The 19,772-nt window shown below is 29.4% G+C and overlaps 1 protein-coding gene across 2 annotated transcripts in view; it reads left to right on the plus strand.

The window, feature by feature from the left end:
• Positions 1-19,772, plus strand: part of LOC100161716 (tachykinin-like peptides receptor 99D) — a 272,402-nt gene that overhangs the window by 172,667 nt on the left and 79,963 nt on the right. For both annotated transcript variants that reach the window (XM_029491303.1, XM_029491304.1), the window contains exon 4: positions 16,525-16,740. In XM_029491303.1, the coding sequence (XP_029347163.1) occupies positions 16,525-16,740 (216 nt within the window). The remainder of the gene's footprint in view (positions 1-16,524; positions 16,741-19,772) is intronic.

Raw genomic sequence — 19,772 nt, forward strand, 5'->3', positions numbered from 1 at the left:
CAACCCAAACTCAAATTTGAGCTGTTCACAAAATAAGGAACGTCCAGCACTTTAATATCGTTAATACCAAATTGTATAATATTGCAATTATAGTGTAGAATGCATTTAAGTGTAATTGTTAGATTATAGGCTAGAAATTTTCCAAGGGGTGGCACCACAGCCGTCTATCGATGACTACGGCGTCTATAGGTTCTTGGCACCACCCACACACCGTAATATTCCTCATTTCGATTCATCACAACTCCACGACGGCGAAAACAATTAATTACGTAAATCAAAATACCACCGGGACGCAAGGCGCAGATACCTACCTATACAGACCACGGTCTTAATGGAAATCAAATATTTTGAACGGCTCCAATATAATCGGAGCCCATTTGGAGAGATAATGAGAACGTCTGAAACCATCCATTGCCGATCAAGCCCGTACGGATTGGTATGCCGCCACGATGTCATCGAGACGGATTTCGCTCGTCTGTTGACTGCGCTAACCGGCCGACTTACACACATCCATAACGATTCACGGCGACCTCCGTTCATTCGATGTATAACGGAAAAATATAAAAACAGTACCCACACAAAAAGACCGCCGCCCCGTAGACATTACTCTGAGTATTTGAACTGTCGTCAACGACCGATCTGGTCGTATATATTGTCCAAACGGGATTTTTTACGTGCTATATATGAATCGATTTGTTCGAATTGAAAATACGCTAATGCTGCGATAAAATGGACCACTCGCGTGGACCGTCGTTACCTGCACACGTGATCCCCTCGTAGTATTCGTAGTTTTCGCATTTTTTTTTCGACGTAGTATTAATTTTTTTATTTTTTTCTGTCCCGACAAATTTCAAATCTATACATATATAATATATAATGTAATATTATATTATCAATATCGAGTAATACACGTAATGCCGCGATAGGATGAAACCTTTCTCGCGCAAAATGGATATCCATTTGAGCGCACAGTGAGCTCTATTATAGATATTATATTAAACAAAATATCCATTATAATGCATAAATATATTATGATTTATATTACGTGTTAGGAAAAACAAGAAAAATATAAACACTGGGGAAAAACAACGTACCTATAGTTACAAATATTTTTCAATTTTCGTAAAAGTATAATAACAAAGTTTTTCACATGTGAGATGTTGTTTCACTATAGCTTTTATTCAATCAAAGTTTGTATCAAACCTAATCATTTTATGATAATATAATATATGAATCTTTAAGTAGGTGTCTATGATAAAACTTCGTTGTCGCTGCAACAGAATATTTTATTTCATAAACTATTATTCCAACATGGAGTTATAAATAATAGAATAACCATGATGATATACAGATTATACTTGAAAGTGTTAAAGTTTTTTAAATAATTTTTGCACAAATGTTCATATCATTACAATTAATAAGTTATTAGTTAGATATTACTAAATATATTTCCATACAATATATATATAATACATAATAACATATTATATAATATTATGTATAGAGCTGTATTTCTGTTTTTTATTTCTTTATATAAATAATACTATATTAATATATGACATACCACATAGGAGGTACCTAACATTGTTTTATTTTTCAAAATAATCATTAAGATAACATAATATGAATAACTGTTCTTATGAAATATATATTTTGATTTTGCCCTTTATAAATCTAAAAAGTTTGATATTTTAATAAAACTTTTAAACGATTTCAAAGAATATATCTATAGATTTAAGAAACGATAAAGAAACTAACTTATAAAAAACATAAAATATATTTTGTAATAAGCTACAAAAAAATAATTATCTTGAACTTAAAAAGTTAAGATTTAACACATCGTCCTTAGCTATATCTACCTACTGTTCATACGATCACAAAACAAAATAATGTTTACGATCATTATTTTATTTTTATTTTTGTGAGATAACATACCGGGATTACAACTCTTCGAAACAAGCTGAAACCACCTACAGTTAGTGTAATTTTCTATTTATTTTATTACGACGTAATTCTGAAAATGTACAAAACGACGTCAGTGTGCAGTTTGGCTGAAAGCTACATAAAATAGTTTAATGGGTTCATCTGACGTGATTATGACGGTTAAAAATGTATGCACATGATTTGTGGCCCATATTTTTGGTTTTTATCATTTCCTATTTCATGGGGTCCTCTCGTATTAATATTCCTTGCAAGATGATGTCGTTTGTTTTCGAAAACATTTATACAGTTTCAGCGATTTTTCGTATACCTACCTATACACAAAAGTATTCCTTAGGAGCTATCCATGCAATACACCTTATTTTTTATTAAACAAATCCTATTGTCAGCTCTTTTACGAGTCTACGGAGCATTGGCGCAACTAGACATTCGAACTAAGGGGTGCTTAAGCTCCAGGTTTTTTTGTGACTCAATAGGACCTAACACCTAAAGATTTTTTAAGGGGGTGCTAAAGACCCAAAGAACCAACCCTCCCCCCCCCCAGTTGCGCCAATGCTACGGAGTCTATGGGAATATTTATTTACACATTATCACCGATACTGTTGTAGCTCTCGCAGTCTCCAAAAACGGGATCACACCAAACGAGTTGGTGATTCACTATTTTGCATTGAAAATATAATTTTCGATACATCTAATACTATGTTATTATAATCTTAGTAGGTTAATCGTAAATTGTACTTAGTGCATTACAGCATTACATAATAATCTAATATACCTACACATAACTGTAGTGTTGTATATTTGTATGCGTTTTTCCTATAGGAACACGCACTGACCTAATTAAATTAAAATAATGATTTTAGTCATGAAAAAAAACCAACCGTTTTACGCCCAACAGTCGGTGGACTAAGATTTCCACAGAGCTCATACAACTATACAAGTACGAACTGTATTCGCGTCAGTCAGGTCTTTATCTAGTATGTTATTTTAATAAATTACCTGTATTATATTGTACTCCAATATTGTTTTAAATTGATTGCAAGGACTTTATACTTCACTCATTATAATATTGGATTTAATTCACTCGAGAAACTGAGGTATTATATTATACACTGTACACTGGTACATATCACATAGTACATAATATATAGGTAGTAGCTTATAAGTTCGGTAATTACAACGGTTTTATATTATTTCATTCAATTCACGGAAATAAAGTATACTGACATCGATACGGTAAATCATATTTTATGACACCAGCTGGAATGTTTTAAAAGTGTCGTAAATAACTACACTCAAATCACACAGACCACACCAACCGCGTAAATATGTTGCCGAACAATTGACGTTTTAGGAATCGTGTTGTTAACAATATTGGAACAGTATACTGCATGATATTATAATATCTCACCATTACAAGGATTATTATGAGTTATGAAGTCAATGTCAGGTAAATATTATTTAATGATTAAAATTAATTTACGCATTCCATGACACGGTAATAACAATCCCCCCCCTTAAATCAGAGGATTTCAAGTTTATTATTTAAATTTTAATTGATGTAGGTAATCACAGCTGCTATGATTTACTATTTATTTTTTTTATTTTTGAGATATACCAGACGTTTCAAGAATTTTATATTTTATGTGTTTCAAAGGTAATAGCTTTCCGATTAGTTTTTACTGTTGAAAGATTTTTTAAGTACATACAGCTAAGCCCCTCCCCCTAAATGATTTTAAAACAAAACGAAAAAATAATTTAAAAATAATCAATAAATAGTAATCTAAAGTATTATGTACTTGGCAGTTACTGTTTAAGCAACAACTGACAAGTACAGAATATTTATATAAGATTAATTGAACACAAGGATAATATGATTTAATAAAACTACACGCTTTTATACATTTAAAAGGTTATCGATATAACTATGTACGGGGATTCATATCAAAAATGCTTATTTGAGTCAAAAGTTTTTTATAGAGATGATTTTTTTACCTCTTTTAAAATTTCTCTTTGTATACTGACAGCATCTTCCATTTTTACTTTATCGATAAATGAGGGGAATTTCAGTTAAGGTGTCGTTGTTGCCTGTAGGACATCAGGAGTAGATCAGCGTCTGTCATGATTTTAATTTAATTTTCGGCCATTGTACGAGCTACAAAATCAAGTTTTAAGTGCCTGAGTCAATGCGAAGGACTTTTGATGCGCAACTTTAATAAGTGTACCAACTTTTATAGTATTTTAGTATTTTGAATTCGTGTGTACATTAAACGTTTAAGTAAACACATCTATATACAGTTTTAAATATTTTTGTTAGATTTATTTTTTTTATATTTTTGATGGATACTGGATGTTGAAAATGTTTTTAAATTAAAAAAACAATGAATTCTTTTTGCTTTATTTTAAATCATATTGAATATAAAAAGTAAGAAGGGAAGTCACTCTGCTGCGCAGAAGGGGTCGAGGGTACCTCGTCACTGAGCAAGTGCAGGAATGCCTTGGAGAAGTATTCCATTTTAATTTAATAATATATCATTGTATAAAAAATATTATTCTAAACGTAGACGGTCTGCACACCATTTTTTAATTATATATTTGGATTCCTATTAGTAATTTTATATTTTGAGCGGAGCGATGAATGTATTGATTTTACAATGATGTGTGTTTTTTATTTTTATATATCTACCATAACTTCGCAATAATATCATGAACTATCGTTATAAATACCCTAAATTAGCCTCAAGTTCAAGTTCTCGTTTATCAGGTGGTATTCGTTATATAAACAAAACTCAAAAATCGTTAGGCCGTCATTGTGGCTGAAGTGGTAAGCTCTGCGGGTTACCGATTGTGAGTTGTTAACCTACAGTTTTAATGCTTTCACACACAGAGTTTTCTATTTTTGTTACTATCTGTTTTGTGTATTTTACAATAATTTTAATCGAACATAGAACACAACGTCACTCACAATATTGTTTTCTATTGCATTTAGTGGCAGAATCAAAACCATTGCACAAATATTAAATCGTTATTGCACATCATTGGAATATAATTTAAACCCTACGTCAATTTTTCTTTTAAACTCGAAGTCAACTGTCCTCAATTTGCAATATTATAGTCTATAAATAGTTTAATGTGTAGGTATATTATAAATATTGTACCTACAGGTGTAACAGAAACAACTAATATATGTAATTATGCAAATTAACCAACTATGCAGTAACTTTTATTCTTATACATTTTTAAATAAGTTTCAATTTAGATATTATTGTAAATTAAATGTACAATATTGTACACACTAGTTGATCCTGCACGTCGTGGCCAGTGACAAATTAAATGCCCGTGGATTTACCCCTTCTCAAACGTCGCTAAATTTAAACTGCACAGATAAAACAGTTATTTAGGTTGTTTTGACCAAATATAAAATACAGGGCTAAAATTATATCCAATACTACTATCTATTTTATTTTCTGAAACCTATGCCACAACAAGAAAATAAAAAATTATAATTTTTCGTGAGTCATCAATATTAAATATGTATGTGCACATACAACATGTTGAATAGTAAAAAGTGTGTAATAAAAATTAAAAGTAACCTATCATATACTATGAATTTTGATGAAACTATTGAAGGCAATTTTATGAAAATCGGTCGGAAACTGAGGAATTTCATAAGGGTCGTCCGCTTTAGGCCTTTGATTTTATACAGGTAGATAGTATATATTATTAGTTGAAGCTGCGTAGCTGTCCATGACAAATTAAATAATGCCAGTTAACCTGTCTTAAACTCCGTTGAATGTAAGCTATATAATATAGTTTTAACACAGTAATTTGGGTGGTTTTGATCGATTATAAAAACAGACCTAAATTTAAGTACTTATATACAATTATAATAACCATTTTATTTTATGTAACAAATGGTAAGTCGACAAATCACTGTGAGCCCCTCTTTAAAATGCAAAGTTAAAAAAAAATTTTTCGAGATGCACATCCTCGATAGTATATGGAACCTATTACATTATGTACCAAAGGTATTAATTATGTACCAAATTTCAGAACCACAAATACGATAGACTTAGTTGTGACTCACTTACACACACACACACACACACACACACACACACACACACACACACAGTCATTGATTTTTTTTTTTATTAGATATAACCCTCGGAACCATTTGACATTATTTTGTACATAATAATATTAGTTATTGCAATATTTTTTTGTTTTTACATAATATATAACAACTGTTAAGTGTATTATAGTTTTATACTAGTGGCTTTAAAAAAAAAAAAAAAATACCTACCAGCTATATGGTGCAGTTGAATTTAGTACACAGAATAAACAAGTATTTTTTATTCAATAAACATTTTTCTTAATATAAATTTGTTTTTAATACCATTCGAATTAAATTGTTAGTACCTACTACCTACCTAGTTATTTTATTAATTATTCAAAAAAATATTTAAATTAATAAATATTTTAAATATTCAAACCAAGAATAGATCATTTACATTAAAATTATATAATTAGACCTTTGAAAATCAATATGTGGTAGATGAAACGATACCTTTAATAATAACATACTTACAAATAAACTAAAATTTAAAAGAAAAAACGTAACTTCTAACCGGGTAATTTAGAATATAATATATTTAATATTAATGTACAACTTGTACAAGTACCTAGAGTTTTTATTTTTTTATTATTTAAGTTTCACCATTGCTTTGAAATAAAATCTGAATAAACTTTAAATTGTTATAAAAAATTTCTACAAAGAATAAAAAACACTGTGAATTTCAAATGGGAACAGTTGAAAAGAACCAGAGTAAAATTATACTAGATAGGTACTAACTTTATATCACTTGAGTTTTAATTTTTTTTTAATAATAACTAAAATAATTAATTCAACAACAACTTTTAAGCCTTTTCCGTGTAATATTATGTAAATATTTCTTATAACTCACTAAAATACATAACATTTAATTTATAATTTTCTGAGATCGTCAATTGTGCAAGTAAAATTATTCCTCGTTCGTTGCAATTTAATCGGATTACAAATGGTTATTTCATTGTATCAATGTCGAAATTTTTTCGAACAAATATTTATTTAAAAAGAACCAATTATGAAATAAGAATTAAACAATACTTATAGATACAAATGTTATGAGTTATAATATATTTTATATATTAAATATATATATATATATATTAAATAAACGCATTTATTTGTAAATTGTAATATTATACCCATAGCTGTACGAGTAACAAAAAATATATATATATATATAATCATATTTTCTTAGATTTAAGTACTTTTCTGCTTTATATATCGTAATATTGTGATATATCATATTATATTATTATGAACAATTTACTATCGAATGTATGAAGGAGTATATGTTGATAGACTCAATTATAACGAATAGCGTTTGTAATTGAATATCCCTTTTACGAAAAATATGTTACATATCAGACAGTGATTCATCTTACAGCAAAATTATATCTTTTGACGGTATTCTTATTTCTTTGTTAATTGAAAAAGCTCTAATCCCGGATGGTTGTCCAACATAACGATTTCGGGATTATTCCTGGGAAACCGTCTCCTGGAAAATGAAAAATAGTCTTGTCTCTTTGCCCAAGTATTTAGCAAGCGGAATTAATTATAAGACCCTCTACGTTAACCCTTGATGTCTGATACAATTTAAATTCACAGAGCGTAAATAGTAGAATGCACATTCGAATAGTTGTGTATTTTTCAAACGTTAGTTCTTCTTGATTTCTGTGTACCTGCACAAACAAAATAAATGTGCGATGCGGCCAAACGCCGTTAAAACATGTAATCATATTATATTATACCTAGTTTGAATGATGTTTGCAAGGAAAAACAGGTCATAATAACAGATAGTCATGACGAGCAACATTTAAAAAAAATGATATTACAGTTCAGTATAATATATCATGTTATATTTCAATCAATTAGTGAATTATTTGACTAGATTATCCAACGTAAACTGCGTGCTCCTGATTTTTTTTTTTTATTATTATTATGTAAGTATAAATCTAGAAGTTCAGAGAAAAGTGTCCAGGTTGGGTTTTTATGGTTACATATAGCTTTGGCGCACGTACTATTATTGCGCGATTTAGCATGGAAAGGAATCTCAGCTGCCAATCATTTTTAGATTCCATGGAATTAAGTGTATTGTTTCGTTAACTAATAAATCGAAGTGATAATTTGCACATCTGCGTATCACACATATATATATATATTATTAATAGTATTTATATCTGTGGCGTATCACCATAGAACATTTTAACGTTCTATGGTAATTGGTAAGTGGAGTCGTCGAGATCCAAGGTCTATAGATAATATTATTATTATCTATAAACCTTGGTTGAGATCATCCTATATGTATACCTACTTAGCCATGATAATAGTATATTAATTTGGTACCTATTTCGATGAGACATTTTTCAAGTTACAGTGAGTGTATTTGTAACATTTGTAAGCTGTGTGATCAAAAATGTATAAAATGATGATTCCCATTAGGAGTCGCATATTTTTGATTTCCTATACGTTGCCGTTCGAAAAATCAGATTTGAAATAATAAGTATGTAAGTACAATAATATAGTATCGTTATCTTTGAATGTCTTAGATTTGGCATTATTTTGAGGTCTGCTAACGTCGTTTACGATAATAACTATTGCGTTCGGACAGATAACACATCGCTATTCGCTGCAAAACTAACCAACTTTCTATACGACACCGATTCGTGACTCTATTACACAGTTTACGATACGCATATATCATTATAGTTATTATACTGCTACTATAGTAACTACCATGGTCTTGGTAAACGTTTACATAGCCAACACACACGGTACTACGTGTACGATATAAGCATAATATAATATTCATATACGTATTATTATTTTAATGCGTCGTCTGAGCGCGATGCATACGGATATTGTTGTTATAAACATTATGCTCAGAGTCGGATAATATGATATTATAATCGTTTAGACTGTTTAGAGGAACAGCTGAACTGTGATAATGCACATTTATACCACAACCGACATGAATTGCCTGAATGGAGACCTGAGGTAGCTACCCGTCTCTCCGAAACCGCCACGCTGTCCGATTCAACGACTGACGAACTAAAACTATGTTGTAAGGGTATAGATACGCGAGATATCCATAGTTTTGTTCGGTAATAAATGTCGTTATGTTGTTGAGAGATCATTTTTCGTTTTCATTAATTTATTTTGTAATTATCTTTATACACAAAAATCACGTGTACGACGGGTATGTCCGCGATGCACTCCGAAACAACTGAACCGATTTTGATGAAATTTGGTACAGAGATATAGATTAGAACTTGGGGGAAGAAGATAGGCTAATTTTAAAAGGGTAAATTTAAAGTTCAACCCAAGAAGGTGCTCAAACAAGGATTTTGAGATTTACGGTGGAATTGTTTGTTTGTAAATAGTTAACTTTGGTTTTAATAATAATTATTGTTATTAAAGCGATACGCCTCTTGGCGCAGTAGAACTTCTATGTTTTAAGTACAGAATATCTCAAGTTCGAACCACGGTTTCAGCGGACCAATTTTTTGTATTGCTAAGTTTTCTTATTTTTAATCCTTATCTATACATACGAATGTTTGGTTTTTTTTTCATCGGATTTTAGTACGGTTAGGTTAGGATTTTGTATCAATTGATTGTATTTGTAATGAATCAAAAATAAGCATGTACCTACATCGCTATCGATGAAACTTTGCCTTATAATAATATATTAACTTAAGGTGGTGTATTTAAATGAATAATAACTAATGGGATTAAGAATGTTGACTTTGTTTATCCTATCTTTACTATTAATTAAACCATTGTTATGTTACTTTTTGGTACACCTGAGTCTCGAGATCCGTGTCTTATTAACCTTTTGCAGTTAGTGATACCTAATTCTGTTGTTGAAGTAGTGTGAATTTCTATTAATATGATTTCGTACCTGGTAAACGTCATTGATTCGATGACAATGAAGTTGTGACGAAAATTTGGAGATGTTGATGTTTGAAATAATATATGTACAATTTTTGGATATGAATTATAACGTTATTTTAATATTTCACAACAAGATAAAACAGTTAATAATGAAATAAGTTAATATTCGCCGTGTTGCAAATTGAGCGAAGTAAGACGGTGTAAAGCTGTGTTGGACTGTTTGGCTTGTGAGAACAGACTGATCTAAATGTTGAAATGACGGTTCTATACTTATAGTATTGACCTTTGGTACCTTGTTGTTCCATATGCAATTTTTATTGTTTATTTTGCATAAGAACATGCAGGGTTTTTTGTAAGATTAATTACATTATACATGCATAATATATATATATATATATATATAGGGTTATTAATAGTTTTGTACATATTTTGAATAGTATTAAAGTGTATATAGGTACAGATATTTATTAGGGTTTAATAGTAATTATTAGATATAGTGATGTAATTTTATTACAGAGCGAGTATCAATATTGTTGTTGTATACAATATTTTGGGTCTTATAATGGGTACATGGGTACAGATTTGTTATGGTTTTTTGGTAATGACATATTTAATACTTAATAGTATTATTACTATATTAAATCGTAAGCCTGTGTTGGCGTAATGATGTAGATATCATTAAATATATTCCGCCGTAGGTTGAATTAAGTAAAAATGACAAACTTGGTATAACTTTGATACTTCAGAGTTAAATTACACACTTACATACAAACCACACGGGCTCCGCATTCTACCGCAGATAGATTGCCTACCTGATAATATACTGCTGCGAATCTCACGGACAATGCCGGTTGGGATATCATTTACACTTAAAAAGACATTGCTTTCACAGCGTGTTACACCCAAATGGAGTTGAACAATCATTAGAGTTTTTTTTTTCCGAGCAACGTGGGGAATTTAACTAGTAATATTTATATATATATTGTACCTACGGTAAAGCCTACGGAAAAGCACCGATGTTTTGTGATCGTGTATTCATGTCTCTTCAATATTTAATGTATAGATTTCTACGTTGGACATTTTTTTCGTATTAAATTGAACAGCACGTACCTATATATTATGCTAGTTTATTTCCATCATCATAAATTAATATTTAAGTATGTACCCATTGTACCTATGAGACAAGAGGGCAAATACGATTGCACCGAAGTATGATAATTTTCAATACGTCTACGCATACTTTATGCAAAATTACCCAATTTTTTTTGTCAACGTTTTACAAACAATAAAACTTTATGAAACATTGTATTATTATTTACTATATTACCATTGATTAAACGGGCTAAACAAAATTTATATAATTATCGATTATTTTGCACTAAATGCGGACACTGGTCTGCTACAGATTTTAGTACACTAACAGTCGCTTTTGAAGTTAGCGCCGTATCGTTTCGAATGGAAGTCCCAAGTAGGTACTGTATTTTATATATTATGTTTGTTTGTCACGCCTGCACCGAACGTTTAATTTTGAATTCCTGTTGAATCGATAGAAAAGTGGATATCCCCGCTACACAGCGATTATAAAATATTATGATATTGTTCAAATCAGATCATTAATGTACGACCATAGGACGAATAGCGTTTGATATTTAGGGGGAGGGGCTGAAGAACAATATAATATTGTTGAATGAGCTTAATAGAGAAATAGAAAATTTTTGGGGGACTATTGTGCTGTTCTATATGAAACCATTTGTTGAATCTAGAATCTAGATTCCTACCATAATATCAAAACATTCAAATAAACAATTTTATTTTATAGAAAATAATATTTCAAGTTCAAATGGCGACGAAATTCGATATTTAAACAAAAAATAACGGCTCTAGTTATTTTGTTGTCATTTAAAAAAAACCTTGTTCAAAGGAAAATTTTTACAAAAATTAGTTCAACGCGTGCGTATTACTAATAGAAAAATAAATTACCAATAGTAATTTTAAAAAATAATGATTTATCGTTAAATTAAAATACTGCTAGGTATAACTAATCCAATATGGCGAGGGCTGTTCAATATGATGATAGATACCTACAGTATAGACACCTATTATAGCTGCAATATACAGTACAGTTACTTCCCCGGTTTTTTCTTCTTTATATTTCATTAAATTATGTGGTCGATCCAAATGTACCTATAGTATATTGTTTTACTACGAACGTCCCTCGGACCCCCTCCAACGTCATCTAAATTGAAAATTCGGCGCTTATCTCTATCTCTTCGACTTTTCAATTCAATAGGTATATTAGGCTGTTTGTAATTTATTATTTTTGCGGAAATTACGGTTACTCTATTTTGGACGATGACCAATTCTATCATCACGATACCCATACCATCGCATATACCTATGATTACGCAATCCATTTCAACCCTCATTGAGCGTTATTGCATTAGCTACATTAGCTGGTAATCATTTTATGATGGTAATATTTTCGTAGGTACTTATCCTTTTAAAATACACACACACACACACACTCCAGTTTATAATTAAATAGCTGTTAATTTTAATTAATATGTTAAATATGTTCTTGTCGCTTTTATGTAATTTATAATTATTTTCGTCTCACCAGTGGCCCTTGTGTGCTTTTATTCTCATACTATACTCCGTACAAGTGTACGCCATAGTAATAAAAACAATTATTTCAAAAAGCTATTTTATTTTTTTATTTTTTATACATATCCATATAGTTTATAATAGTATATATATGTATGATCGTATGAACATTAATCCATAAAGAGGCACGTTTAAGCTCGGAATACATATTTTATAATGTGTTAGTGTGCATTTTCGTTTAAACACATTCCACACAATATTACAATAAATGGGTTGCTGTATCTTCTGCGTGTAAAACCAAATAATGCGATTAAAGGAAATACATATTGTAAGTTAAATTAGCAAACTTGAAACAATATTGAACTATTTAATAGTTTACCAAAATAAATACGCCATATGCCCAATAGGTGCTTCAATGTGCTTGAAATAATAACATTATAATATGTATTTATACTTACGCCATAATATTGCACTGCATATTGGTACATCGCCGATTGGTACAACAATGTATATTGTAGTATTGTACATATTATGCAATATGCGTATTTGGTTAGAAATTCAATGGTGCAAATGTTTTATTCATGTATTTTCAGCTGCATTTTAGATTTTAAATAAACGTATATAGGCACCCACCAAATAAAATACACTTTTTAATAATATAAATTCAATTTTTTTAAAAGGAAATATAGAATATTGTTTAACTGAATCAATATATATATTTAACACAGGTGTCAGGCATTATATTGCACACATCACATAGACATGTATATAATTTATAGGCATAGATTTATAATTTATACAGATTTATGAAGATTACAAAATTGGTAAAAACTGCAATAGGGCCTGGTGAATTCTGTTATATTTTCCTACATTATTTTCAATGGCTCTTTTATATTATCCTCGTCTGAGGGAAATGTACCACAATTTTAACTTATATGCTATATTATATGTCCCATATAAGTACACTGAGTACTGTTGTAAAAAAATGTTATAAATAATATATAATATACACATGTGATGCACTTGAGATGTTTTGTTTGATGTCCGCAAGATATTTCAAAAACAAAATAACCTATATTCCTATTTATTTGTACATTATATGTAAGTGGGTAAGGTCAATAATTTATGTTTAATGGTTTTTTTTAAATATTTTTGTGTCCAGACTTCCCAAGTAAAATATTAAGAATTGATTAGGATAATATTAAGCTTTAGCCCTTACTAAGGGGGTCGTTGTAAATACTTCAATGAACTGGGTGAAAAATATCTATCTTATTAAACATAATAATAATACTAATTACTAAGTATTACTTTTATTAATATTTACTGTGTCATAGTGTGATTTTTTTATATATACATATTATATTGTGTGTAGGTATTTGCTGAATATCAGTGAATTAATCACTATCTACATGAATAAACGTTAATGTAATATAATACTACTAAATATAATGAATATAATTCTTACTTTTTATAAAAATAATTATTTTATTTTAAATTGTAAAAGAATGTTTTACTTTTTTAAACTATACCGCAATTATGAAAGCCAGATGAATAATTATACTTACAGATGTAAAAAAAAAATATAAATAAATAATTTAAAATAATGCATTTTTTTTTAACGATTTCCACTGTACCTCGCATTATTTGTAATTGTTTTTCAATTTATAGACTAGCAGTATCATATCAGATGAATGCTAACCATGTTTTGTACAATTCATGGGATGAAATTCCTGTGAATGATGGACTTACACGATTTGTGAATAAAAATGAATAAATTGTGTTAATATGATTAGTTCATTTTTTAAGGGTTTTATAATTTCATTGGTTGAACTACAATTTTACTCACAATCACTTTTTGAAACGGGAATAGTAATTTTAGCTTTGAATAGGCATTTCAAATCGTCTCGATTGTCAAGATGTACAATTATATTATGTAGGTACTATATAGCTACTAAAATAGAAAAAAATAAAATTTGCTATAATATTACTATTAAATTTTAAAAATGTGAACGTATTTTTAAGAATCGGAACGGAGGCAAAGGCCAGCAGTGCCGCAACTACACATTACGGGGCTGATGTGCAAATCTTAATTTGGGGCCTAAATTTTTTTTTCAAAAAAATATGTTAGCTGACGCTTATATTATAGAGGTAGTCTAGTAAATATTTGATTTTACTGTCTTAAAATGTTTTATAGACGTCTTACTAATAGTTTTTCATATTATTAGGTAGGTATACAGAAAAGTGTTATGCAAAAAAATGGCATATTACATTATTACAAAATGTCAGAATACCTGTAGTCTGTAGACTGTAGTTTTACTTGACCAGACTTTTTTAAATCAAATTTTTAGTAAAATAATTTTAAAAGTAGCATAATTTTATTAATTTCATGGATAAAACACCTGCACAATAACTGTCAGCAAGAGATATAGACAAAATAATTATGTTGTAGGTACCTAAAATTTGAATTTAGCTACAAAATTTAAATTAATTATTATATTAGTATAAATAGCTAATCAAAAAATTAAAATTAAATTATTTAATTGTGTAATTGTAATAATTGTATAAATGTTTTAAAAATTGCATTATAGTATAACTTCAACTTTAAATAATCTAACAAAATTGTTTTTTCCTCGCTTTTGCGTTTGCAAAGTTGTCAATGATTTTCTCTACATCGATTTCGAAAGTTTTTCTCCTTTTTATATATTCGGAATGAAAATACCACTGAGACGTTCTTGACTTATGGAATTGCGCAAAAAATTTTTGATCAAGAAATATAAGACAATAGCAGCTAGAACATCAGCAAAACTTGTTGATAAATCCATATCAATTATATAAGAAGCCAAATCTGTATGGTCTTCAGTCCTGATACAATAGTTTTATCAAATTGTTTTTTACTTCAATTTTCCACAACCACGGCTTTACAATTATAAATTTTAACACATCGATTTGGGGGCCTATATCGGAATGGGGGCCCGGGGGCCGATGTGCAATGCACAGCTTGCACACCCGGTAGTTGCGGTACTGAAGGCCAGTATGATGAACCGGAACACTGTTGTAAAACTTTTACAATTTAATAAAATAAATAAAAATTAATGAAAACTAAACACATTGTGACTATACTGATAAGAATCATTAAGTTTATTTTTTTAACAAATTGATATACATAAGTACATTTTAAAAGTATAAATATTTTGTTTAACTTTAGTTTACAGTTTAAGAAATAATGTATATTTCAACAAATAAATTAATAATTATAATTTATAATATTTGTTTTTTTTTATTATTCAATCTTATTTAATTGCGGAACATTGTAATAAATGTAATTAAAATGATTAAATTTAAAACCATTTTATCCAAACTATATTTTCTACACATGAATAATTTACATAATATTTACATACACAAATAGTGTGTTTATAATTACTTTAGTACAGTTATTGTTAATAATAAATAATAGTGTTGTTTTAATTTGAAATATTGCACTTGCAGCTATCATAATAAATTACGACCAATTTTTAAAAGTATGTACCTACTCATATTATTTAAAAAAAATTGAATTGACATTTCATTAAAAATGTAAATATATCGACATCGTCGGAATTTAATATCACCGATAATGTTTGAACGCAGCAGACTATATTATTATGTTGTAACTTGTCATGTTGTATTAGTATTCTAGACCTTTGATCTCTCTAAGGTATATATGCGACTTAATTCCGGGCTACCGCCTTCCGTTTAAAACTTACAGTATCTTGCAATACTACGGTTCAGGTATCATTAATAGCTCAGGTAAAAAAGGAAACAATTTAATAGCATTAAAATGTATTTACATTTATCGACAAGATTAAATCTGTGTGTGTGTGTGTGTGTGTGTGTTGTGTAATACTGCGTGCAGCATGTCCCACGAGGAGTAACTGATTTAAATCGGCGGAATAGGTTTTGCATTAATCCTACCTAACCTAACCTTCACGTTGCAGGTACATAGCAATAATTCACCCTCTGAGGCCGCGTCTGGGCCGGAAGACGACGCTGATGATAGCCACCAGCATTTGGGTGGTGGGCACCATACTGTCCATACCGAACCTGATATTCTTCACCACGCACACGGAACAGTTTCCCAACGGTGACCAGCGGGTCATATGCTACGCCGAGTGGCCGGACGGAATCACCACCAACAGCTTTCAGGAATACGTGTATGTACATAATATTAAATATTATAAATTGTATATAAACCTTTCACTGGCTCGTACCATGTACCGTCACCGGTAAACAACTCGCGAAGGTGTTCTAAAATAAAAAATAAAATAAAACGAAACTATAGAAACACGCGCGCCTTGCCAGGGCGGGAAAGAGGTGGCGAGGGGATGCGCAAATGGACGCGTCATTGGGTTTAAAAGCAATATGATAAACGGTTCTTCTGGACGGTTTGAAAAAAAAAAATACCTTACTGCAATATAATAATATTATCGAAACATATTGTTGTATCAAGCGATATTTGAATCGAATTTAAATAGGTGCTGCATGCAACTTTTCCCGGTTTTTTATGTCGGATATATTATTGTTATGATATATCTATTGGATAAGTTCCATATAATTATCTTACAATCGCATATAATATATTATTATGTGAATTCACGTGTTTTTACATACACATATTAAGCACATTTTTATAGATCAAATCCAAACACTGATACACTGAGATACGAACGTATCTTGACAAGTAATATTTGCATGAATATATAACGATTATAATAATATTTTGTGGTACCTAGCAAATATTTAGACACACAACGTTTTTAACCGAAAAAGAATACTTTTTTTATAAACTATTCAGATTTGAGAAAGTTCCGTTTCATATAAGAATCTCGTTTATTTCTTAACAAAACTTTATTCCACCAAGAAAATATTTGAACCTCCGCAGAATCTACTTAAGTGAGCGCAATAATTGTTAAAGAAATATAATGTAGTCTATTGTGTTTATTGTTTAATATGTACAAAAACATATTAAACGTCATATCAATTAAAACGAGTCAATAGTGCAGATTAATCTAATGTATCAATGTCAGTGTTGACATACTGCAGCAATACTCTAAAAATACTGATCATTCAAAATATTACTTTGGTAAAATGTTTATATTCATTTCGTTTTTACCATTTTTTACCAGTATAAATTATAAATTGTATAAAAGTAAATTACGTTTTCATAAATTTTTTCTGTGTTAATAAAGCTATTATAAAATCAATATATTACCTGTGTAAAATTCTAAGTATAATAACACTTTTTTCATTTCAATGAGTATAATCGATAAGCTCACCATAATAGTATTATTAGTAGGTATAGTTATTTTTAATGAATCATTGTTATATTATCATATCATGAAAAAAACTAATTTTAAATGTATTAGGTATAAAAAATCGTTTCAAATTAATATAACGTGTTTGCCGTATAACTTAATCATGAAAGATAATTTTAATTTGTAAAACTGATAAAATAATACTGTTGTACAAACAAACATAATATTCTACTGTATAAAGCATTTTCTTCTCTCCTTAAACACTATAAGGTGGATTTTCGAGTACCTACCCATATGACTAATTTGGAAGTAAATATACTTTTAAGATATTTATTAGCAGCTATATTCACAGAATTTTGTACTGTACTTAGTTTATTGAAAAAAAATACATTCTGAAAAGTTTCAAAGTCGAAATGGTAACTTGTATTAACAAATATATTTTATCGAATCGTGTCTTCTCTCTTACTCGTTAGGGATAGGATTTTTATTTAGAGATACATTGAAGTACTGTGAAAGCATAAAAAAAAAATTGGATTACTTCTGACCAATAAGTCTCTATAATAATTTTATACGGATTGTGGGACTGTCGAGTTTTGAGGGTCCATAAATAATGTACAATACAACTTAGAGGAAAGTGGATTATCTTATTAAAAAACAGTGGGTAATCCCATTTTGAACAATCGTGTTTTGAAAATTATATCACCAAGATGACGACCGTCAGCGGCAATACATTGTTGAAGGTAAGCCCCGAAGTTTTCACTTGGTTGTTCGGAAAATTTCAATTAGTATGGCTGTGATTTTATAGAAACTATAATATGAAAATATAGCAATAAAATAGCTATTAGACCGAAATTGATATTTGAATATTAGCATATTGTTTTATAGTTAAAAATTATCAAGTATTATTTAATGTTGTTAAACTGTTGGGGTATATGTACAACCAGTCGTTATAGTTACAAACGTTTTTAATTTGCAATTATAAAGAGTAAAAACTGCCTGTCTAAATCCTATTTAGTCGTTGTCAGATGAAACATTTTTAACTCGTACAACATGAATGAAATTCAAAAGTGGAAAAGAATGAAAATACTTGATCCGATATATAGTGACTGAATAATTAACTTATAAACTAATTATTTTTGAACTACTGTGCACACATCTCACGATTGTATACACAATACACGATGAAAATACTAAGTTAACTGAAATGTAATATTATATCAAAGGTAGGTAGCATTTCTACGTGCGTATATGAGTATAATAATATAAATACAACAATTTTATTCTGTTCCTTTTATACATAAAACATATTGTTTACGTAGATGAAATTACGTTATCTTTATCTTTTTTTATTTTAAACTTGTATTTCATATGAATATAAAGCATTGCGTATAATAATGCATCATGTTTTTAAAATCGAATAACATAATGTAACCAACATAAATCATAATACTATGACATTCAACAAATCCGATTATTTGACAAACATTTTGTGGTGCATAAATTTGTCGATATTTCCTTTACAATTAAAACAAAATTATAAAATTCAAGCACGTCCTCGAGAACGAATTGGATCATCAAAAGTTACGATTGCTTTTGATGGAAATTTATTTTGCATTTTTCACTTATTAAATTCCAGTTTTACGCAGCCAATAAACTCGTCTTCTTTATTGCCCTGACGACTATATATCTTTATCGGTGACTATTATATTATAATATATTTTCAGTTATATAATAATAATATTAGTTCCTATCGTAAAACGTTTGTGGATCTAAGATACAGCTATACAGTTTCCGAATATTAATGTAGGGAAACTTTATTATTTGCATAATAGTTTTTTTCGTGAACTTTGACTGCCTAAATATTAATATTTTCACAAATTATGCATTTGAACCTTACGGTAAACGATCAAACATTATTGTTTATCATTTTT

This window comes from Acyrthosiphon pisum, chromosome A3, assembly GCF_005508785.2.
Source record: "Acyrthosiphon pisum isolate AL4f chromosome A3, pea_aphid_22Mar2018_4r6ur, whole genome shotgun sequence".
In the NCBI taxonomy this organism is placed as follows: domain Eukaryota; kingdom Metazoa; phylum Arthropoda; class Insecta; order Hemiptera; family Aphididae; genus Acyrthosiphon; species Acyrthosiphon pisum.